Raw genomic sequence first — 24822 nt, 5'->3', positions numbered from 1 at the left:
ATCACATAAATGAATTCATTTTGGGGTTTTTCTTAGAACCTTGAGCTTTGGGATTTACATATTTTTTTTAAGTTTTGGGAAACCAAAGTTCACTATTTAAACCACCTTGAAGACATTATTTCACCCCATTTGAGTCTATGATGGTACCAGGGTTCAAAAAATCGGCCAAGTCCGATACAACTCGGCCGAGTTGTATCCGCCTCAACGCCAGCCGCAACAAGTTCGATATATTTATATGTATTATGATAATATTAAATATATTTATATGTAATGTTTTTATTTTATATAGAGATTATATTTTTAATTTATTAAATTATGTGATTTTTTATCTTATAATATTAAATTGGTTCACTAAATTATTTTCATATGGTATAGAAATTATATTTATTAATATAAAATACATTTATATGGTAAACTTTATATGGCATAGATATTATATTTTTAATTTATGTTTTTATCTTATAATATTGAAAAATTAAATTGCATTAGAAAATTAATAATTATTTAAAACAATATTTTTTTTCTTTCAAATAATCATGACTATAAAAGTAATGATTTAATAATACAAATTGAAGGATATGCATTTAAATGGTATAGAGAAATTACATTTATATATATTTGAATCAATTTTACTTCATTATATCATTTAGATTTTTTATCTTATAATATTCTACAATTAAATTACAATAGGAAATCAATAATTATCAAAACAACAAATTGGTTCACTAAATTATTTTTGTATGGTATAAAAATTATATTTCTTAATATAAAATACATTTATATAGTAAACTTTTTATGATATCGATATAATATTTTTAATTTATGTTTTTATCTTATAATATTGAAATATTAAATTATATTAGAAAACTAATAATTATTTAAAACAATTTTTTTTTTCAAATAATCATAACTATAAAAGTAATGATTTAATAATACGGATTGAATGATATACATTTACATGGTATAGAGAAATTACATTTACATTTGAATCAATTTTACTTCATTATATCATGTAGACTTTTTATTTTATAATATTCTACAATTAAATTACAATAGGAAATCAATTATTATCAAAACAATAAATTGGTTCACTAAATTATTTTTGTATGGTATAGAAATTATATTTCTTAATATAAAATACATTTATACGGTAAACTTTATATGATATAGATATTGTATTTTTAATTTATTTTTTATCTTATAATACTTCAAAATTAAATTACATTAGAAAATTAATAATTATTTAAAACAATTTTTTTCTTCAAATAATCATAACTATAAAAGTAATGATTTAATAATAGAGATTGAATGGTATACATTTACATGGTATAGAGAAATTACATTTATATTTGAATCAATTTTACTTCATTATATCATGTAGATTTTTTATTTTATAATATTGTACAATTAAATTACAATAGGAAATCAATAATTATCAAAACAATAAATTGGTTCACTTAAATTATTTTTGTATGATATAGAAATTTATTTCTTAATATAAGATACATTTATTTGGTAAACTTTATATGACATAGATATCATTTTTTTAATTTATGTTTTTATCTTATAATATTGGAAAATTAAATTACATTAGAAAATTAATGATTATTTAATTTTTTTTTCAAAATAATCATAACTATAAAAGTAATGATTTAATAATATAGATTGAATGCTATGCATTTACATGGTATAAAGAAATTACATTTATATTTGAATCAATTTTACTTCATTATATCATGTAGACTTTTTATTTTATAATATTCTACAATTAAATTACAATAGGAAATCAACAATTATCAAAACAATAAATTGGTTCACTAAATTATTTTTGCATGGTATAAAAATTATATTTCTTAATATAAAATACATTATGGTAAACTTTATGTGATATAGATATTGTATTTTTAATTTATGTTTTTATCTTATAATACTACAAAATTAAATTACATTAGAAAATTAATAATTATTTAAAACAATTTGGTTTTTCAAATAATCATAACTATAAAAGTAATGATTTAATAATACAGATTCAATGGTGTGTATTTACATGGTATAGAGAAATTAGATTTATATTTGAATCAATTTTACTTCATTATATCATGTAGATTTTTTATTTTGTAATATTATACAATTAAATTACAATAGGAAATCAATAATTATCAAAACAAACTTTTTAAAAAGAAATTTTTTTATAAAAATATTCATTTATTTAACTATTATTTATTTTATTTAAAAAATATATAAATAAGTGGAAAATAAAATATGGTGAACTTAGGTGAGATCGTGTTTATTGCTTTTTTTAGTATAATTTATTTTTATTTGGTAACAATATAAAACATATGAGTGGAAAATTGAATATTATAATTCTTATATAAATGTGTTTATATATATTTAATTTGAAAAATAAGTTGTTTTCCTTTTATACATGGTTAGGTTAAAATTTCAAAATGGCTTCAAAACATGTTATCGGTTAGGAGCATGTAGAACCTGTTGGTGGTAGTAGAAGAACCACGAAGTGTAAATATTGTGGGAAAGTTATACATGGCGGTATAACAAGATTAAAGTAACACATCGTACATGTATCTGGACAAGTGGAAAGATGTCCACGTGTACCGGTAAAAGTGTCACATAGTGTTAGACAACATATGTCTGATACTTCAAAAGAAAAAGCACAGTTAAAGAAAAAAAAAAAAGAACGACTTTTGATTTCCTTAAATAAAGAAAATTTCTATGAAATTGAGGAGTTGCTATGGCTGAATTTGAAAAAAGACAAATGAAACAAGCAATGAAAGAAAGTAGTCAAATTTTTGAAGAAGGTAGACAAGAGCATCAAAAGGGTACTAATTCCTCACAACCTTCTAATGCTTTGATTAAGCGTGGACTAACATGTAGCTTCAATGTAAGAGAAGGAGCTAGCACACCTCTAAAAGGAATTGATCCCTACATGTTCCCATCAAAGCAGAAATCAATAAAAAGCTTATTTTCTACTAAAGGCATGAAGAAAGTGGGCAAAGCTATTTCTAAATTCTTTCTCTTTAATGTAATACCCTTTAATGCAGCTGACAGTGGGCCTTGCTATCAATCAATGATTGATACCATAGCAGAAGTACGTCTAGGCATCAAGGATCCCATGGGATAGAAAATTGGAAATACATATTTGGAAGAGAAGGTGCAAGAGCTTGAGGTATATATAACAACATTGAAGGCTAAATGACCTATATATGGGTGCACAATCATGTGTGATGGTTGGAGTTCTAGGACTAGAAAGCCTATCATCAATTTCATGATTTGTTGTGATAGAAGTATGATATACCATTCTTCAGTTGATACTACCAACATACCTAAGACTATAGACTACATATTTTCCCTTATGGATAAAGTTGTAGAGGAGGTTGGGGAGGAAAATGTTGTCTAAATAGTCACTAATAACGAGGCAAGTTTTAAAGAAACCATTATGTTGTTGATGGAGAAGCAAAAACATTTGTTTTGGTCTCCTTGTGTAGCCCACTATATTGATTTAATGCTTGAAGATATTGCAATCATGAAGCAGATTAAGGAGACATTAGATCAAGCTAAGATGATCACATGATTTATTTATAATAGCTTGAAAGTAGTGAATTTGATGAAAGTGTTCACCAAGGATAGAGATCTATTAAGGCCAGGAATAACCCGTTTTGCCACTTAATTCATTTCACTTGAGAGTCTTATATGTTATGAGGCTGATTTGAAGAGAATGTGCACAACAAATGAGTGGCGTGAATTCAATAAAGATGGGAGCAGAAAAAGTCTAAGAGATAAGGTATCCAACCTTATCTTAACTGATCAATTTTGGAATAAGACAGGGGAAGTTCAAACCATCATGGAACCTCTCGTTAAAGTATTGAAATTAGTTGATCAAGATAAAAACCCACACTATCAGTCATTTATGAAGCAATGGATAGAGCTAAATTGGCTATCAAGACATCGATCAAGCAATGGAAAAAGTATTGGGAAGTCATTGATAGAAGGTGGAAAGGTCAATTGCACATAGATTTGTATGTTGTAAGTAATAAAAAAATCTTTATATGTTTTTTATTATTTTTTTCAAGTACAAATTATTATAAATTGATCATTATTTAACTTATGGCAACATATTTTTTTAAATCTAATGTTCCAATATTCAAAGTATTTCTCCAACCATTTAGAAATTAAAATTGGATTAAAGGAGGTTATCAAGATATTAGAGCCATATTTGGATAGACAAGAAAAAGCTATTAACAAGGTATAATAATAGTTTGTGACCTTTATATAATACATTTTGTATATGCAATGTGCATTAACAAAAAAAGCTGTTAATGATGTAGGTGAAATTATTTGTTGATGGCCAAGGAGAATTTGGACGTGCACTTACAAAGAAAGTAATAAATCAATCTCTTCCAGGTACTCAATACATTTACGTCTATTACTAATAAGAAATTATCATCATTTTTTGTTAAATATATCATAGTGATTAATAAGTATGCATTTTCTTTATTATTGATGAATGGTGGAACAACTATGGCGACGAAGGTCCACATCTCCAAAACATTGTTGTTAAAATTTTAAGCCAAACTTGTTCTTCATCAGGTTGTGAAAGAAATTGGAGCACAGGTCATTAATTCAAACAAAGTTGCGCAATCGTTTGGCAATGAAAAAGTTGCATAAGTTAGTTTATGTGCACTACAATAGGCGACTTCAAGTTAAAAATTTGATGTAAGAGCGAAACAATGAAGATTTATACAATCCAATTGATCTAAATCATATCTTTAATCATGATGATATATTAGATGAGTGGATATGAGAATGAGAGGAGCCTATTTTATCATCTGATAATTTGGATTGGCTGGATAAAGGTCTTCCCACTAATGAAGAAAGTAGAGAAACAGTTCATGAAGATGATGGTGCCACAAATCGTAGATTTAGTAGGTGTACAAGTAATGCTACACAAGAAAGAGATATTGATTCATGCCATAAAGGTAAGGCTCCTAGAAAAACTTCTTCAAGTTTTAGTAGTGATGATGGTGACAATGGGGGCAATAGGCGGGGTGGTGGCACTAGTGGGGGCAGTAGAGGAGTCGGTGGCACTGGTGAGGGTATTGGAGGAGATGGTAGCACTAGGGGTGGTTATGATAGTCAAATAGATCCTAACATGTCATGGGCACAAGGAAATGAAAATTACTATGCCACACAAGATAGAGATCATCGATATTGACCGAGGATATGGGAACAACAAAAGCATTTGGAAAGACTAACTACATTTCCTAACGATGATGATTATTCTAGTGGACATGATTATCATAGATCAAATTATCACCATATTGATGAGCCCTTACAAAATTTGGGTATAAGATCAAGGTTGTATTTTAGAGGGGTAGATGGTAGATCATATCACAACTTTAGAGACCATGATATCTCTTCCAGTACTTTTAGTACAAATGATTTTGTTCGATTTCCAATGATGCATCCAAAGGGATATTCAAATACTAGAACACGAGCTAGTGATTCCTATGGATATGATCAATCTTCTAGTAGTAATAGCATTGCTTATCGAGGTTTTAGATGCTATCAATATCGTGTTAATCCCAAACAGCCTTCGAAACCATATTTTCTTGATTATGGATCATCAAGCCAATCATCTCAGCCAACATATTCGAGTTATGAACAACTCTTTCAACCACATCCTCACTACGAGAATTATCATCCCAATTTGTATACTCGTCATAAGACTCTGATGATGATGATTTTGAACCCCCTTGTCATTCAACATGGAATTGATTATTGCATTGTATGTTTGTTAGTAAAAATGTTATTATATTTGCAATAAAATAATTTTCTTTTATTAGCATTATCATAAATAACTTTGAGCATATTCTTTTATAACTATTTAAATAATGTTAAATTTGAGACAATTTTATTTTATTAATTTTTTGAGCTTATTTAATTACATATATTTTTCTAATGATTTACATAATATTTTTATAATTTTCTGAATTTTCTAATTAGCTTATTTTACGTGTCATCCGATACCAAGCCGATATAATGAGACCGATACGCCTTGGGACCCTTCGAGTTAGTGACCGATACTACGACTTTGAACCACAGATGGTACAACCGTCCGATCTTATCTTTAGTTTGTTTCATCGAACTTTAGCTTGCCAAAGATCCAAAATGCTAAAGGAGTTCTTGATGCACTGTCCTTTTCATGTGCATGCAACCTGCATGCATGGCCACCATAGTGTATGTGTGGCTAGTTCTTGCTTGTCCCAAGCCTTGGTATCCTCAGCATCTAGCAATGTGGAAATGCTCGGCCCTTTATTTTCTAAAATTTTTAGATGTAGATATAGTTTCTAAGAAACCACAAAAAGATCATAAAGTGTTCTAGAAAGCCTAAGAAAGTAAAAGAACAATAATAATGGTTGTTTTTAATTTATATTACCTTTTTTCATGTATTAATTTGAGTTATATGAACTTTTGTAACTTAAATTATATTTTGTTAGTTTGTAAAATATTTTTCGAAATAATTTTGACTTAGAGATTAGTGTAAATATTTAGGTTATCACCTTAGGTGGTAGGATTTATTGGTAGATTTATGATACTTATGAATAGGTGATGATTGGTTTTGGAAAAAAAAAAAAATCATATAGTAAATCTTAGCTTAATAAATTTATTTGAGATTAGATGTTTATTTATTTAAGAAAAATCATATTAGCAGGATTGATTGCCAGTGTGTATAGGAGTAACCCTTAGGGTCAAACCTTTGACTTTAGGTCACGAGTCGAATTTTGGGTTGCCAAGAATTTGGGGTGTGACAACTCCAGTGAACTAGCCTATTGCATCTATCTGGTATGGGTAGTCTAGTTGACAGGGTGATAAAGGTGTTGGGAAGATAAAAGGAGAGATCTAGAGTATTCACCTGCCAAGAAAAGATTCTCCACAATAATAGCCACCACTCAACAATAATAATAACCTAACAAGAATCAAGAATGATAATCCAAGAACATTCAACTAAAAAAAAAGACACCAAATATAAGGGGAAAAACCCTCCAAATGGAAGTAAAAAACCACAAAGAAAATTTCTTCCACTTCAATAAAATAGGAATACAATAATTAAGTCATCATAGGTTTGTTCACCTTGAAGATTTATATAAATATCTTAATGCTTGGGGTGATAATCATCACCACAAAAACAATTATCAAAAAGAAATCAAGGAGAAAACATACTACATAAATTCCCCTAACAGGTTGATCAAGGAACCTATAATTTCACCCTTGAGGCTTAGAACAGTGCCCAAAAAACAACGTTGATTTTCTTTCATTTTCTCAATCAAATCCCCTTCTCTCATAATACCAAAGCCCTAATGCTATATATATATATATATATATTAGGGCTTAGGGAATACCTAAATATAAAATAGCCTAATATATGGGCTCATAGGCTGACAAGCATAGCTTAACAATCTCCCCCTCCAACATATGAGGGAGGAATGCCAATTTGTAACTCCATCACATGGAGTTGAAACCCGCTCTACCAATGCACAACTGAAGCTTTTGTTTAAGAACAACCTTTGTCAACATGTTCGAGGCATTGCTGTTTATATGAATTTTCTTTAACTTGTTGCATTTTCTTCAACTATATCCCTTAACCAATGATATCTTACATGAATATGTTTGGTTAGGGAAATGATACATGGTGCTCTTGCTTACATCCATGGTACTTTAACTATTATAATAAACCATCTACTCATCTTGTTCTAGATTCAGTTCTTGGAGAAAACTCTTTAACCACAACATCTCTTTCATTCATTCAGGTTGCTATATACTTAGCTTATGTTGTGGATAAAGCAACACACTTTTGCAATTTAGACTACCATGACACAGCTCCTCTTACAAAAGTGATTAGATACCCAAGTGTAGATCTTCTATTATCAATGTCACCAATCATATCTGCATCTGTAAACCCTTCAAAGACTATCTGAGCTCCCCCAAAACATAAGCATGTGCTTAAGCTACCTTTCAAGTACTTGAAGATCCATTTTACTACCTTCCAATGCTCTTTTCCTAGATTTGACAAAAACCTACTCACAACTTCAATTGCATGAGCTATATTTGGCCTTATGCATACCATAACATACATTAAACTCCCCACAACTGAGGAGTAAGGAATATTTTTCATCTTCTTTTTCTTTTCATCTAAAGTAAAACAACATTTCCTACTAAGCTTGAAGTGATCACCAAGAGGAGAGCTAACTTGCTTATTTTCTTTCATATTGTACCTCTCAAGCAACCTCTCAACATATTTTTATTGAGACAACCATAATTTCTTGGAATTCAAGTCATGTGTGATTTGCATCCCTCAAATCTATTTAACATCCTAGATCCTTCATGTAAAAAACACTTGACAACTTATTCTGCAACTTAGCATCTTGTCCTGCAATAAGAATATCATTAGCATATAATAATAACATCACAAAACTGTTAGTAGAATATTTCTTGAAGTAGACACAAGGATCTGCTTTGGTTCTTAGGAAGTCATGGCCCATCATAAACGAGTCAACCTTTTTGTACCATTGTCTTGGAGCTTGCTTCAACCCATAAAGACTTTTCTTCAATTTGCAAACCAAGTGCTCTTTCTTTTTTGCTACAAAACCCTCTGGTTGTTCCTCGTAGATTTCTTCCTCTAAACCACCACGAAGAAAAGTTGTCTTCACATCCATCTGCTCAAGCTCAAGATTCAAACTAGCTACTAATCATAAAGCAACTTTGATGGAAGTCATCTTCATTATTAGGGATAAAATTTCATTAAAATCCACACCTTTTTTCTGTCTAAAGTACTTAACAACCAACTAAGCCTTATATTTCACTAGTTTTCCACTATTGTCCCTTTTGAACTTGTACACCCATTTGTTTTTCAATGCTTTGCTTCCTTTAAAAAGTTGTAACAACTCATAGGTTTATTTTTCTACAAGGAATCCATCTCATCTTGCATAGCTCTCATCCAATTACTACTATCTTCATGAGACTTAGCTTCCAAAAAACTTTGTGGCTGCCCCTTATCAATTACTAACATGTACTAAGAAGAAGGATATCTAGTAGAGGGACAATGCTCTCTAGTAGACCTCCTAGCCTGAGGTACCAAACCCTCTTAATGAACTGACTACTCATCTTGTTCCTCATGCTCAACTAGCACTTGTGCAAGTATGTCACTTGCACTATCATCTCTTGGTAGCTCATCAATTTCCTTTTCTTCATTTCTAGGTTGCTCTAATGATGAAGGAATAGGTACCAACTCAACAAATTCATCACTTGTACCTTTGGATTTCTTAGCTTTGTCAAAATCTCCCAAGGTCTGATTCTCTTGGAAGACCACATCTCTACTCACCAATTGCTTTTTGGTCAGATCCCACAATCTGGATCCAAACTTTTCATCACCATAACCAAAAAAGACACGTGGAACTACTTTATCATCAAGTTTGGATCTTTCTTCTTTAGGAACACGCACAAAAGTTTTACACCTAAAGACTTTCTAGTGGAAATAAGAAACATCTTTTCCTATCCATGCCTTCTTCGGAACCTCAAAGTTCAATGGGCCTGATGGAAATCTGTTCATCAAATAGCAGGCAATCGAAGCAACTTCACTCCAAAATACCTTAGGCAACTTTGTAGTCTTCAATATACACCTAACCCTCTTAATGATTATACGATTCATCATTTCAGCCACACCATTATGCTATGGATTGCCAAGGATTTTTTTCTCATGCCTTATACCATTCTTAGTGCAGTAAGTTTCAAACTCCCTTGAGGTGTACTCACCTCCATTATTAGACCTAAGACACTTCAATTTCCTTCTAGTCCCTCTCTCAACCATGGCATGAAATTGAAGGAAAAACTGAAAGACTTGATCATTTTATCTAAGCAAATAAATCCATACCTTCCTGGTAACATCATTAATAAAAGTGACAAAGTATATGTTTACTCCAAGAGTTTCCACATGCATAGGCCCACGAACATCAGAGCATACCTACTCCAATTTCTTTAACTTCGTCTTAGAACTGCTACTAAAGGAAACCCTATGTTGTTTTCCAACCAAACAATGATCATAAGAAGATAAGGATTCATTTTTGGCCAAGGGAATTAAAAATTTCCTTGCCAAAACTTACAATCCTTTCTCACTCATATGGCCCAACCTTTTATGCCACAACTCTAAGGAAGTACCCTCTATAACATATAACTCATCATTACAAACTTTCCCTTGGGTATTCTACAAAATGCAGCATGTTTCTCCTTTTGCAACAACTAATAGGCCCTTAGTGAGCTTCCATTTGCCTTTGCCAAAGTGGTTTTCATAACCTTGCTTGTCCAAGGCAAAACCTAACATCAAATGAAAGCATAAATATGGAATAGGCCTTACATTTTTCAATGTCAACTTACACCCCATATTAGTTTCAAAGCAAGCACCACCAATTCTTATATTAATCTTGGAGTGTCTAGAATTTTTCATCTTAACTATGCTGAAATCTCCAATTCTATAATCAAAAAACAATTCCAAGTGAGGAGTAGCATGGTAGGAGGCTACAGTGTCTACAATCCACTCAACTCCTTATTCGTCTACATGTACACACTCATCTAAGAGCCTTAAAACTTCATCACTATTATATACAAAGGCTATGGTATTATTGTCATCTTCCTTTTTTCTGAATCTACTTATTTTGTTCCCTTTTCCAAATATGACAATTCCTTTTCATATGCCCATCTTTTCCATAATGGAAACATTTTATTTTATTTCTAGACTAGGACCTTCCTTGGACTTGTCATGGCCTTTCTATCCTCTATTCCTGTTTTTTCCTCTATTTTCAATGATGAGAGCATGTGGTTTTTTTTTTATGGTATAAGCCTTCCTTCTTGTCTCTTCATTGAACAAATTTCCCTTCACAAGCTCCATAGACAATGCACCATTTAGAATAGAGTTACTAATGATCACCACAAAAGTTTCCCAACTGTTTGAGAATGAACAAAGCAATAAGGATGCTTACATCTCATCATCTATAGTCATTTTCATAGCAACCAATTGATTGACAATACTCTGAAAAGCATTCAAGTGATCTATCATTAGTATTCCTTCCTTTAACTTCATGTTCACACTACTACAAAAATAGAAAATTATGACACTTTAATCCTGGGCGCTTTCATAAAGTATCGCTATATTGGGATATACAATGGCGCTTTTCAAAAGTGTCATTTTTTATAGTAGTTTTTTTTTTTTTCATGGCACTTATTTAAAGTATCATGGCCTGATGTGGTTTTTATAAGTATAACTAGTTATGCCATGACGCTTTATAGTAGTCATAGTTGTGATATTTTACATTGGCACTTATATCAAGTGACATTAAATAATAGTATATATATGTGTGTTCTGAATATATATTAATTAAAACCTTTTCCCTCTCTACAAGTGCTCGCCAAACATTCCCTCCACCATTTCAGAACTCAATAAACCCCGAAACCCTGAAGCTCTCACTAAGATTAACTAATGAATGGTGACCAAATGATGAGTTGTCAGAGACTTACCGTAGAGCCATTATCCTAAGCCCCAACTTTTTCTATCGAAGCTAACCTTGTTTCGAAGAGTTCCCAGGTTTCTCTATAAACATTAGTGCTTTCGTAAGTAACCAACGTGGTGAGAAACCCTTGCTTCATCCATTATTAAGTTGCCTTAATGCTTTTGTTTTTAGTGAAATTTGCAATGCCCTAAATCATTTACTCCATATCAATTGCCAAAATCCATTCCCCTTGCAAAGTCCACCACTAAAATGCCCTAATCCATTGGAATGACCATGTCTAACTTCCATGGGAGGTCACCACTGTCAAAATCTACCATGGAGCATCATAGTTACGGGTAAATCTCTTTCTCAACTAAAGTTTTTTTCCTCATACTTGAATAGATTAGTATGGATGAAGACAAATGGATGGGTTTTCATTATTCCAAATATTTGATATTATTGTTTCATGGATGGGGAAATTATTTTGGAAGGACAAAATCAAGGAGATGGTATCCTAAATAAATACAGTGCATTTTTGTTATTGTTTTTCCTTGACTTGATAGGATGTTACAACCAATTGTTGTATTCTACTCTATTTTTTGTTTATATTTAGTGGTTTTTTTAAAAAAATAAAAAATAAAATTAGAAGGATATCTCGAATTTCTTCTATAGCCTTTCTTTACGCTATCAGTAAGCTTTATTATCCAATTTATGTGCTTCTTTGACACCCTATCTCCTTCATCATCCCAACTAACCAAGTATTGAATTTATACAAGTTCCCCTTTCTGTGTGGGAAAGGAACTTTAGTCTCTGAAATCTCATTCATCCTTCCACCATAAGGACTTAAGATCTACCTTTTCTTAGTAAAGCATCTTCCATACACCTTGGAAGATGAGACATTTTTTGTGGGTTCTTTGCCACCTTGGTTTTCCATAGATGTCTTAATTTACTTTCTTAGTGTTTTTAATTAGTCTTCTTGCTTTATCATCTTTTATCTTTCTTGAAGAATATCTTATCCTTCATTGTACTTTCATCAATATTAATGAATTTTATTTTCTTTCATTGAAAAAAGAAAAAGGTAAGAGAAAGAAAAAAGAGATTGTAAATAGGTAGAATAGCATGGGGTTGGAATTTAGATGGATTCCCTGATCCAGAAGGCAAAAAATCTTGTCAAAGGGAAACTGATTTCCTTGATGGTTTTTAGGAGACATTCACATACTCCATTATAGGTTTTGGCTTCAGGTTGGTTCTAGCTAGGGGAGTGGTGGGATTTTGGGCAGGGTGGCTATGCTACTCTGTTTTATTTCTTGGTTGATGCCTTCTTTTTTTCTTTGTCCTCAATGCACATGGCTTGAAGAATCTTGTCCTACTTCTTACTCTCTTGGTGTATGTTTATGGTTTTCCAGAAAAACATAGCAATATCTGGCAATTCATTTGTGGATATAAGAATGTGAAATAAAATACCCTCCATTTTCTTATTCCTGTTATTTTTTGTTGGTTGGACTTTCATTTTTTGGCTTCTTGTAAAACTAGTGGGATGGGCCTTGCAATTGGATGTCTTTATAACAAGGCATATAATGAAAAAAATTGTTATATCGCTTATTTTACTGCTATAATTGAATATTGCATATATTATGATTTGAAAGATAACCACAATTTCTGATGCAGCTATGTGAACTGTCATTCCACAAAACTCGCCATTTGAGTAATCTAAACAATGAAAACCTACCAGTGAAGGTAATTTGGGATTGAATCTAAGCTTAATCATGGGTTATCTAGATGTTATTTTTGTTTTATCTCCTTATTAATTTGGGAGCTGAATCAAAAGTTAATCATACATTATCTGGATTTTATTTTTGTTGTTTTATTTGCTTCTTTTTAATTTGGGAATTTAATCTAAGCTAAATCGTTTGTTATGTAAATATTATTTTTTTTGTTTTATTTGGAAATTGAATCTCAGCTTAATCATATGTTATCTGAATGTCATTGGTCTATATTTCTTTGTCTTTTTCTTCTGCTGCTGCTTCTTCTTCTTGTGACTACAACAATGAGTTTTACCTTCTTCCTTCCTTCCTTTTGTATTTATGAAGTATAAAAAATTAGTTTTACCTTTTTCTTCTTCCCAATTTGTTAGTTTTGGACCAATTAGGGTATTTTTCATAATGTACTAGATACTAATAAGCTTGTTAGACCGTTGTTGTTTGATGGAAAAATTGAACATATTAGAGTTCTAAGTTTGAACAATGGAAGTGAAAAAGGTGATTAGTGTTTTTCTGACTGCTTCTCACAGATTTCTAGTGAAAATGAAGGTTGTTTTTTATTCGATTATATTTCAAATGACATATATAAACCTAAAAATATAGGTGGTAAATGATCTGGTCTGCCAAGTCAAGTTTATTATTTAGGGTTGACATGGGCTTTAATTTGCATCTGCTCTAGAGTTTGGAATTTGCCCAGGCCTTCTCTTTCCCTTGCCCTGGGTGAGAGGCAGGCAAGAACCCAAGGCTTTTTGAACATTTGATTGTATTTATTGTATATCATTTTTGCTACTAATTAAGTTTGACAAATCAATATACAATATAAGAAATTAGAAATCCTAATCCTATTAACAAACTGACTTTTGTAAGATTCTTGAGCCTTTCATAAAAATCATACTCCCTGTACTGAAGCAAAAGAAAGAGAGAAAGAAGGTCCAGTGAAATTTCCTTCTCAAAACAAATTGAGTAAAGAGGATTCTCAGAAGTTTGAAACTTTCAACGCTTAGTGTTGTTTGTTTTTCCAAAATAATTGCCCCTAGGTTACTGAGATGGGGATGCCAGTAAAATTTATCATGATATTTGTTGGTCTTGGCTTGGTCTATATCTAGATAACAAGTGGTCTAGGCTTAGGCCTAAAAATTAGCCTAATTTTGGCCTTGGTTGGGTATTCTTAGTCACTCATGGGACAGGTCAGGAAGTTTATGGCCAAACGTAACCTCAGTTGAATCTCAGCCCATGTGCACTTTTGCATGTTAAGGTGACCATCGTTTTAGTGAGGACTTCAAACAATTCCATAAATGAAGATAACTTAAACTACCTTGGAATGTGCTTAATTTATCTAGAGGTTGGGATTAAATTTAACTGCATGGTCGACTTAAAGCTGACCACTAGAATTAATATAAATAAAATGATAAGAACTTCAATATTAATATAGCTAAATTATATAAAATGGCTAGACTTGAATTTTCAGTTTCCTTGTTGGACTGAAGTCAAATGGCACTGGCAATTTAGTCCTGGTTTTATGATATGGTCTTTCTAATGACCAAGACAAGAAAATGCTTGGGTTGGGAGAATTCTGGATTCTGGTGTCTCCAGGACCATGGCCACCCTAATTCAAAACTGGGCTTGTGTTGCGCTTCATCATCAGCAAACAACTGAAGGCCAACCCTTTGTTTGAAAGTATGATGATGTGAACCATGCCATATATAGAAATGCTTAGTAAAATTATTTTCTTAATTATTTTTTATAAAGTTGATTTTTTTATTTTTATTTTTTGTAAAAAAAATACAATTATTTTCTTAATTAATTTTTGGAAAGTTGATATTTTATTTTTTAAGAAAATTCCATTTTCAACTCTTTAGGCTCTCAGACCTATATCTACCCAACCTAAATTTGTTTTTGCGTTCGATGCTTAGAGAGATCAAGCCCCAACTTGCCCTAACATTCTCAAACTCTCAACAAGAATTCAACATTTAGAATTTTGGGTTGTTGGAAGGACCTATATCCCCTTACAGGTTGAGGTGAATACACTAGAGCATTAAAGGTGATGCATAACGTATGTGGATCAAGGTATAGGTATTAGAGAGCAAGTCTCTAGGGTAAAGGTGTCAGGTAAATTTGTGTACCTTGTTCTCATATAGTGGATTATTAGATTAGAAGTCTTAGATCCCCTATTTTTTTTATTTCCACAGTTAGTGTGGGGGTTTTCCACATAAAAGTCCCGGTCTCTTGTATGTTTTGTTCATCCTTTGATCATTCATAATATCTTCAGTTCTTAATTTAGGTTAAGCTTTTCAACTCTTATATTGTAATTTTAAAAAAAAAAAATCACCAATTCAACCCCCCTCTTGGTGTTACCCTACTAGACATATGTTTTTTTCAGTTTGATTATGAGATGATTCTATATATGCTTCATTGATTGAGGGAGTTATGCCCAAGTTGTGGGATACATTATTGCACTTGAGATCATTCGGCTTGCATTGGGCAAGACTAATCTTTTTTCAATTAATGGTGAGATTGATAAAACTATAAACTCTTAAGAGAGAGGAAATATCTGTCATGAATTCCATTCTGAAGCTTTCAGGATTACTCAATAGTTAGGCAACCATTGGTGAGCTTGGTTCATGAAATTATCATTTGATCTATATGTTTGGCGGTCAAAATCAAGAATATAATGCTTTTGTTACATTAATGAATAATTATGAAGTAGAGGTAATATATGTGTAGACCTTAAAATTTGTCCCAATTTTATTTTTACATTAATGTTTTTTTAGCCCAATTTTATTTTTAAATTTCAAACTCGATTATATTTGATATTTTTTAGCCCATTTATACCATTCAAATCTTAATTTTTATTATTTTGTCTTTTTAAAATTTTATTTCTATTATTTTATGTTATTTTATTTTATTGTACTATTGTTTTTTCTTCTTTCTTTTTTTCCTCACCTACTCCACCCATTCCCTCACTCTCTCCTACCCATACACACCCCCCCCCCCCCCCCCCCCCATACCTTTCACGGCCCATGACAACACCTAACTTTTTTTTTTCTCTTCCTTTTCTTTCCTTTTGGCTTCCCCATTTTTTCTTCCATTCTTCTTCCTCCTCTACTCCCCACCCACATGGCCAAAAGACTCTTCCCTCCCACTTTTTTTCTCTTCTTTTCTTCTTTCATTTTTTTCCCTCTCCTTTCTTTTCATCTCTCTCTCTATCTGTCACTCCCATTTCTTTTCTTCATTTTCCCTTAGTTTTTCTCCATCCACCACCCTTCACTATCACTGCCAGCCACAATCAGCCAATCATTACCAATCGACTAGCAACTCCGGCCATCCATAGTTCTTCAAAAAATGGGTAAATTTCCTTTTTACTTTATTTTATTTTTTATTTTTTACTTTTTTTTTTAATTTTGGTTTGCACACTAAGTGATTCTGATTATGGGCATGTTTGTGGACTTCAATTTGGATTTATTTAGTGATTGAGGTCCATGGATATTGTGCTACTAGAATGTTTGATTGGGTTTATTGTTGTTTTTATATTGTTATTCTTGGATTTTAGGCTTGTATTTTTTACTTGATATTGATTTGGGCTCATTTATTTGGAATATGGGATATTGAATTTATTTTGACTTGTCATATTTTGGTTTTGTTAATTAATATGAAAGTTGGTGAAATTTGTTGGATAGATTGATAATTGATATGGGCTTTGCCCATTTGAATTATTTATTTGGGAGTAAGACAATTGTGGTATATTTTGGATATTATTTTGGGCTTTTCATGTTAAATTGACTCGATTTTTGTTGTGGATTAGGGCTTACGTATTAAACTGGGCTCATTTGTTTTGGATTATGGGATATTAAATTTAGGCACAGTGAAATTTATTTTAATTTATCATATTTTGGGTTTATTAGGTTCTACTCGTATTTTGGTTATTAATTTGAAATTTTTGGATTGGGGCTTATGGCATGTGGGATATTTCTATTGTGTTATATTTGTTAATTTGGGTTTATTTTAATTGGTGAAATTTATTGGACTAATTTGAAGTTTGAATTTGGACTTAAATATTTGTTTTGGGCTTTGTACATTTCTGGATATTTATCTTTGACTTATTTTTGTTTTTGCATGGACTCATTTCAATACTCTATTGACATTCTATTGGTTAAGTATGAATTTATGACACGTAAAGCATTGAATTTCATGGAAGAAAATAAGACTTGAAAAGCTATAGGAGAACATTGAACTTCATGTTAGTTTGTTTGGGTACACATTTTATTTTTTACTTCTATTTAGTTTTTCTTCTATTGATTCTTGTAAATTTTTTTTTTTTTTTTGTATATATTTATTGGGTGTGTACAGAATTGAACATTTGATAGCTCATAAATTTTGTTTTAATAAAATAAATAGTTCAATAATTATTTTTTAATAAAAATAATGGTTAATAAAATACATTTTTTAATAAAAGAAAGTTTTCTTAATAAAAATTCAAAATAAAATATTTTTAGGAAAATTCAAAAAACTGTTTTTTTAACTAAATTGAAAAAATTGTTTTTAATAATAATTCTCCAAAAAATTATTTGTTTAATAACAATTGTTTAGAAAACTGATTTTTAAATAAAATTGCCCAAAATGTTACTTTTTAATAAAATTATCCAAAAAAAAAAAAAGATTTTTAAATAAGTTCTCTTTCTTTAATTAGAATGTGACTAAAAGTAATTTTTGTAAATAAAGGTTTTAAATAATCTTTTTAATAAGAATAGAATGAGAATCATTTTTTGCAAATTGAAGTTATATAAATCAGTTTCTTAATAAAATTGGATTGAAAATATTTTCTTTGTAAAGAAATTAATTCCTTTGTAAATAAAATCAAATTGAAATATTTTTTTAAATAAAGTTGTAAAAATTCATTCTTTTTTCTAATAAAAGCAAGTAAAAATAAGCTTTATTGCCAAATTGAAATTTTATAAAAAAAATTATTTTGATAGAACAAGTGCAAATAACTTTATTAAAAATAAAAATTGAATATAAATAAAATTGAATTAATCACTTATTGGAAAATAAATAAATTGAAATTATTTTTAATAAACTTCTTTGGAATTTCTTAAAAAATTAATTTTTTGAAATATTTTTTTAATTAGTTTGATCAATCAATTTACACAATTCTCTTATCATTTATTTTGTACATTCCTGTAATTTGATTTTATCGTCATTTTTGTGTATATTGATTTATGTCGTTAATCTTGGTATCCATAATTAATTAATTAATTATTACAATTTCCTCCATTCGTTTAGTAGAGGTAGTATGTATACGAGCTTAGAGGAATGTCATGACTCACCACTGTATCTTCTCAATAGGTAACCTAATTCCTAAATCTAGACTTTGTTTTTAAAGACATGTTTTTTTTCTAAATAAAGAGTCATACAAAGTTTTCTTTCTTTTTTTTTTATTAAAAAAATTAAAATAAATGACTACTCTTAAGTGTTTAGTTTTTTTTTTTCAAAGAATCAAAATTTCAGAAATAAAAAAGTGGGTCTTGCCATTCAAGTGAGGAGGCACGTGAAAAACGCGGATCTACAATATGATAGCCATAAGCTTATAAAAATAGCTCAAAAATTTTCAAAACAATTAAAAAACAACAATTTCCTACCATGTACATATTGAGGATCAAATTAACTAAACATTGAATTAATATTTATTTGTATGATGTGATAAAAAAATTAAGAAAAAATTCAAGTAATTATAAAAAAAAAATTAAAATTTTTCAATAATATATTAATGATGCTTCATGATTTCTCTCCAAATGGAACTATTAGAAAATAATTACTTTTATATACTTAAAATATTTCAAAAATATAGTAATGATCTCTTATGATTTTCTCTCCAAAAGGAATTATTAGAAAAGAAATACAAAGTAATAGAATGTTAGATATACCATCAATAATAAAATATATTTATTTGTAAATTACGCTCATTGGCATCATATATGAACAATTATGAAATAAATTAAAATAATCGTAAAATATTTATTTTTTAAGATATACAAAATACAATTAGAAAATGATTGTATTTATATTAAATATTGTAAAGAGTAAAATTTGAAAAGAAATTATGAAAATTCTATAAATATTTTAAATACACGTCACTGACATTTTATAATTTAGTCTAATAAAATAGACCATTGAATTACAAATATCTTTATGTTTTGATACTTATAATAATAGTTTATATAAATAACAAGAGCAATCTTATACTAATGGAGACATTTGCAATAAATTAAATCTATTCAAGCAACACAATTATTTTAAATACACAATTACAAATAATTGTGGTCAGCAATTTGTTTCTTATCCTATGGATATTTTATTGTGTTTGATTGGACTTTGACTTGGAGAGGTCGCTATCCAGTGCCGTGTTCTACCATTACCAAAAAAAAAAAACAAAAACAAAAAGGTTTATATCAAACTGTTTTGAGGAGTTTTAATCTTAGATCTCATGGATGCCGGATTCAACACAATACTCTGAGTATTTTGTATCAAAAATTTAATTTCAGTTGCAGACAGACACATATTGATTTGAATCATGACACATCAGAAATTAATTGATTCTTATTTATGGTATTTCAGGAACTCCAAATGGTTGTTTTAGGCGTGGTGAGGCGGTTCATTTAGATGCTGCTGCTGCAAGTTTGGCATCACGAAGGGCCTGGAACTTGGCAATCAGCTTGTCTCGAGGTGGCCAGTTGTCTTTGATTATGGGAGAATCTGCAAACTCTTGCATCCACGCCGCCAGCAATGGAAACTTATCCTCATCCACCATTTTCAGGCCAGCTACCTCTTCAAATATGCTGATCATGTTAGCAAGCCATCCCAAGGCAAGATCAACAAACCCGATCCTCTCTCCCCCAAAGAACGTCTTCCCCTTCAGCTCGTCTTCCAAGAACTGGAGATGCTCCATGGCTTCAACCATAGCTTCCTCCTGCTCTTTCCCTTCCTTGAGGAAGACACCCCAAAATATTGATGTCAAAACCTACATCCAAAACAAAACAAATTAATATGGATCAAACTCTATACAAAGTCTTTACCAATTTCGTTTCAACCAAGGAACAAGAACAACCTTATCGTCACCAAATTTGGCCCAGAAGCGAGCCATGGCTCTCTCGTAAGGGTCTTCAGGCAACAAGGGAGTTTCCCTCCATGTCTCATCGATGTATTCAAGAATGACAAGCGATTCAGCGATGGGTTTTCCATTGTGTACAAGAACTGGAACCTTTTTGTGGACAGGATTATACTGGAGAAGTGAAGGGCTCTTGTTGGAGAGATCTTCAAATATGGTTTCATACTCCACGCCTTTGATTTTGAGAGCCCAAACAATCCTCAGAGCAAAAACACTTGACCATGTTCTGAAAAGTTTCAATTCTTCTGCCATAGTGTTTTGATATCATAGCAGCAGCTCGGCTCCTTTTTGTACACATTTTGGGCAGTGAAATTTTCATGATTTTCCCCCATATTTCACCGTATGTATCAAATAGACCCCTTGTAGGTTTGCGAACCCCACATTTCCCTCTTCTTGTCTGGATTCTTACTTCTCTCCGGGTTACTATTTCCCTTTAAAAAAAGTAGACACAATGCAAAGAATCGGCACGCTAAAGTCTAATTCTGGTGTGCAAGTTGTTTGAAAATACATCCAAGGAAAGTAGAAACATTGGCCCACGGTTCCCTTTTTTCCAATGTCCCAACATCAGTGATGACGTTTTGGTCACATGGTGGAGCCCTCTGTCAGGATGTACATGGTAAATTATTCAAATATCTTGGGAAGAAAAATCATACTCAGCTTAGATAGAAAGTATAACTACACAATTTTTCCTCTATTTTTAACTCATGGTGAACTTCATCATTATGACCATATTACTAGCTACAATAAGATTCATACTTACAGATATTTGGAAAATTAAAAGATATTAACTTTAGAATTTAATATGCATTGGAAAGCAATATCATACTCTTAGCCATACTTGTTCCTAAACACAGGAAAACGAAATTGTTATTTAAAATAATTTAGATAATATTTGATAAAACTAAAACCTTTATGCAAGACAGAAGACTACTTTAATCCAATTTCTTCTCAATTTATTGTGTTCTTATTTAAGTACATATGTGATTTAGCAGGATGGTGCCTGCTATCATAAAGCCTTTACCAACCATTCTTGAATACATATGTGATTTAGCAGGATGGAAGTGCAACTGGTCATTAATTAAGCAACAAAAATGGTTGTGGTAAGATTCTGAGACATTGATTGTACATTCCATTGTTTTTTATTTGAGGTTAAATTTAGCTTTTGTTTTTTATTGTTTAATTCTCTACTGCTTACATGTTTCTTGTATCTGAACAGGCTAATTGTTCATGCAGTTGAATTCTGCAACAATTTCTTATTGTTCGGGGCTTAGGTTTCTGTTCATTTTTTCATTATTATGTTTTTAGGCTTTGTTTTTATGACTAACCCCATGCCACACGGTGAAGCGTTCACAGAGAATGACTGGAAATTTGTCCAGCTTGGGCTTGCTCTATTTTAGAACATTTTAGCTATTCAAGACATCTCATTGTAGTAGAAGGCTACGAGTCTGCATGCCACTCGATTTTTATCTCTGAATAACCAATTGTTGGAGCTGTTATTCTTCAATGATTTAGAAGATGAGCTGTTATTTTTGGGAAAATGCTGTGTTATAATACACAATAGTATGAATTGGGATATTCTACTACTGAAAACAGAGCACTCTGTTTTTATGGTGTCCAAGCATGAAAGCTATTGTCACATAGCGAGGTCTGATTTCCAACTGTGAATCAAATTGCTTGAGGTACTTCATATGCAGATTGCTGCAAGTCGCTTTGGCCATCAATCACCTTTAAGGGATGATAATGATGGGAATTGGATCAGTCATACCAAGACTAACAATAGAAAGTTTGTTAAAAAAATTTTGTTTCTTTACTTTTTCCCCATTGTACCTCATTTTTATTTAATATATTGAGATTTCAGTGAAGGTTTGGGTGTTTGTCACAATGCCTGTTGAGGCAGCATCAGATGATATTTGATGACAGATAGGGTATCTATGGGGGTTGAAGGCTCCTTACATGCGGCAACACAGTTCTTGATTTTTAATGACAGAACGGTAAGTGAACTTTATATGTAGTTTTTTCCTTTCTCATGGGTTCGTTTGTAAGTGTCCCAATTTTGAAACAGATGAATAATGGATGGTGAAAGTGTCCTACACATCATAGAACAAAGAACAAGGACCAAGGATCAGGAGTTCCCTTTACTTCTTGGGATCTGTATTGACACACCCATCTCAAATTTCACTATTTGCATTTTCTTTTGGGAAGTTTTTATTGAGGACAGAATAATAAATTTGCATATAGCTCTGTGATATCTGTCTAACCATGTTGGCTTTTCCATTTTGTAGATTTGCATGTTAGATTTAGTGCTTAAACTATCACTGGAATATTCTAAAGAGCCTTAAACAACTCACATCCTTCTTTACAAGTTAGATTTATGATTAGACTGATCAAGGGTTGACTCATTTTCTCTTAAATCTGATCAAATCCTTCGACTTGCATACTAACCCAAAAGGTTTCCCCTTTCATTTCAACAACTTAGAAGTTCATTGTTGATGATGATGTTACTGTTATATTTATTATTACTACAACTAATTTGATAAGCAATTGTTGTTATTATCTTTCCTTCATCTTACTTGGAGAGGTCGCTATCCAGTGCCATGTTCTACCATTACCCAAAAAAAAAAAAAAAAAAAAAACTTTATATGAAACTGTTTTGAGGAGTTTTAATCTTAGATCTCATGGATGCCGGATTCAACACAATACTGAGAGTATTTTGTATCAGAAATTTAATTTCAGTTGCAGACAAACACATATTGATGTGAATCATGACACATCATAAATTAATTGATTCTTATTTATGCTATTTCAGGAAGGCGGTTCATTTAGATGCTGCTGCTGCAAGTTTGGCATCACGAAGGGCCTGGAACTTGGCAATCATCTTGTCTCGAGGTGGCCAGTTGTCTTTGATTATGGGAGAATCTGCAAACTCTTGCATCCACGCCGCCAGCAATGGAAACTTATCCTCATCCACCATTTTCAGGCCAGCTACCTCTTCAAATATGCTGATCCTGTTAGCAAGCCATCCCAAGGCAAGATCAACAAACCCGATCCTCTCTCCCCCAAAGAACCTCTTCCCCTTCAGCTCGTCTTCCAAGAACTGGAGATGCTCCATGGCTTCAACCATAGCTTCCTCCTGCTCTTTCCCTTCCTTGAGGAAGACACCCCAAAATATTGATGTCAAAACCTACATCCAAAACAAAACAAATGAATATGGATCAAACTCTATGCAAAGTCTTTACCAATTTCGTTTCAACCAAGGAACAAGAACAACCTTATCGTCACCAAATTTGGCCCAGAAGCGAGCCATGGCTCTCTCGTAAGGGTCTTCAGGCAACAAGGGAGTTTCCCTCCATGTCTCATCGATGTATTCAAGAATGACAAGCGATTCAGCGATGGGTTTTCCATTGTGTACAAGAACTGGAACCTTTTTGTGGACAGGATTATACTGGAGAAGTGAAGGGCTCTTGTTGGAGAGATCTTCAAATATGGTTTCATACTCCACGCCTTTGATTTTGAGAGCCCAAACAATCCTCAGAGCAAAAAAACTTGACCATGTTCTGAAAAGTTTCAATTCTTCTGCCATAGTGTTTTGATATCATAGCAGCAGCTCGGCTCCTTTTTGTACACATTTTGGGCAGTGAAATTTTCATGATTTTCCCCCATATTTCACCGTATGTATCAAATAGACCCCTTGTAGGTTTGCGAACCCTACATTTCCCTCTTCTTGTCTGGATTCTTATTTCTCTCCGGGTTACTATTTCCCTTTAAAAAAAGTAGACACAATGCAAAGAATCGGCACGCTAAAGTCTAATTCTGGTGTGCAAGTTGTTTGAAAATACATCCAAGGAAAGTAGAAACATTGGCCCACGGTTCCCTTTTTTCCAATGTCCCAACATCAGTGATGACGTTTTGGTCACATGGTGGAGCCCTCTGTCAGGATTTACATGGTAAATTATTCAAATATCTTGGGAAGAAAAATCATACTCTGCTTAGATAGAAAGTATAACTACACAATTTTTCCTCTATTTTTAACTCATGGTGAACTTCATCATTATGACCATATTACTAGCTACAATAAGATTCATACTTACAGATATTTGGAAAATTAAAAGATATTAACTTTAGAATTTAACATGCATTGGAAAGCAATATCATACTCTTAGCCATACTTGTTCCTAAACACAGGAAAACGAAATTGTTATTTAAAATAATTTAGATAATATTTGATAAAACTAAAACCTTTATGCAAGACAGAAGACTACTTTAATCCAATTTCTTCTCAATTTATTGTGTTCTTATTTAAGTACATATGTGATTTAGCAGGATGGTGCCTGGTAATCATAAAGCC

The 24822-nt window shown here is 31.6% G+C and overlaps 2 protein-coding genes and 1 long non-coding RNA gene across 3 annotated transcripts; 1 reads left to right on the top strand and 2 right to left on the bottom strand.

Moving 5' to 3' along the window:
* Positions 1 to 19808: 19808 nt before the first annotated feature.
* LOC117932197 (probable glutathione S-transferase) lies at positions 19809 to 20832 on the bottom strand. The gene is made up of 2 exons (XM_034853306.1): positions 20418 to 20832; positions 19809 to 20330 (listed from the first exon to the last, which is right to left on the bottom strand). Exons 1-2 carry the CDS (start codon positions 20727 to 20729, stop codon positions 19965 to 19967), a joined length of 678 nt encoding a protein of 225 aa, XP_034709197.1. The 5' UTR covers positions 20730 to 20832; the 3' UTR covers positions 19809 to 19964.
* A 58-nt stretch (positions 20833 to 20890) lies between these two features.
* Positions 20891 to 23086, top strand: LOC117932198. The gene is made up of 3 exons (XR_004654120.1): positions 20891 to 21093; positions 21467 to 21577; positions 21694 to 23086. It is a non-coding gene; the product is annotated as an uncharacterized LOC117932198 (long non-coding RNA).
* Positions 23087 to 23177: 91 nt separating this feature from the next.
* Positions 23178 to 24192, bottom strand: LOC117932196 (probable glutathione S-transferase). The gene is made up of 2 exons (XM_034853305.1): positions 23746 to 24192; positions 23178 to 23658 (listed from the first exon to the last, which is right to left on the bottom strand). The coding sequence occupies exons 1-2, from the start codon at positions 24055 to 24057 to the stop codon at positions 23293 to 23295; spliced, it is 678 nt and encodes a 225-aa protein (XP_034709196.1). The 5' UTR covers positions 24058 to 24192; the 3' UTR covers positions 23178 to 23292.
* Between the last annotated feature and the right edge of the window lie 630 nt (positions 24193 to 24822).

This window comes from Vitis riparia, chromosome 15 (assembly GCF_004353265.1).
Source record: "Vitis riparia cultivar Riparia Gloire de Montpellier isolate 1030 chromosome 15, EGFV_Vit.rip_1.0, whole genome shotgun sequence".
Classification (NCBI taxonomy): Eukaryota; Viridiplantae; Streptophyta; class Magnoliopsida; order Vitales; family Vitaceae; genus Vitis; species Vitis riparia.
Note: the sequence above shows the minus strand (reverse complement) of the source record. Positions and strands in the feature narration are given on the sequence as shown.

Excerpts from the sequence above, each read along its gene's own strand:
- LOC117932196 (XM_034853305.1), bottom strand. The coding sequence starts at position 24,057 with ATGGCAGAAGAATTGAAACTTTTCAGAACATGGTCAAGTTTTTTTGCT. Across the intron at positions 23,659-23,745 it reads CCAAATTTGGTGACGATAAG|GTTTTGACATCAATATTTTG; the intron begins GTTGTTCTTGTT and ends TTTTGGATGTAG.
- LOC117932197 (XM_034853306.1), bottom strand. The coding sequence starts at position 20,729 with ATGGCAGAAGAATTGAAACTTTTCAGAACATGGTCAAGTGTTTTTGCT. Across the intron at positions 20,331-20,417 it reads CCAAATTTGGTGACGATAAG|GTTTTGACATCAATATTTTG; the intron begins GTTGTTCTTGTT and ends TTTTGGATGTAG.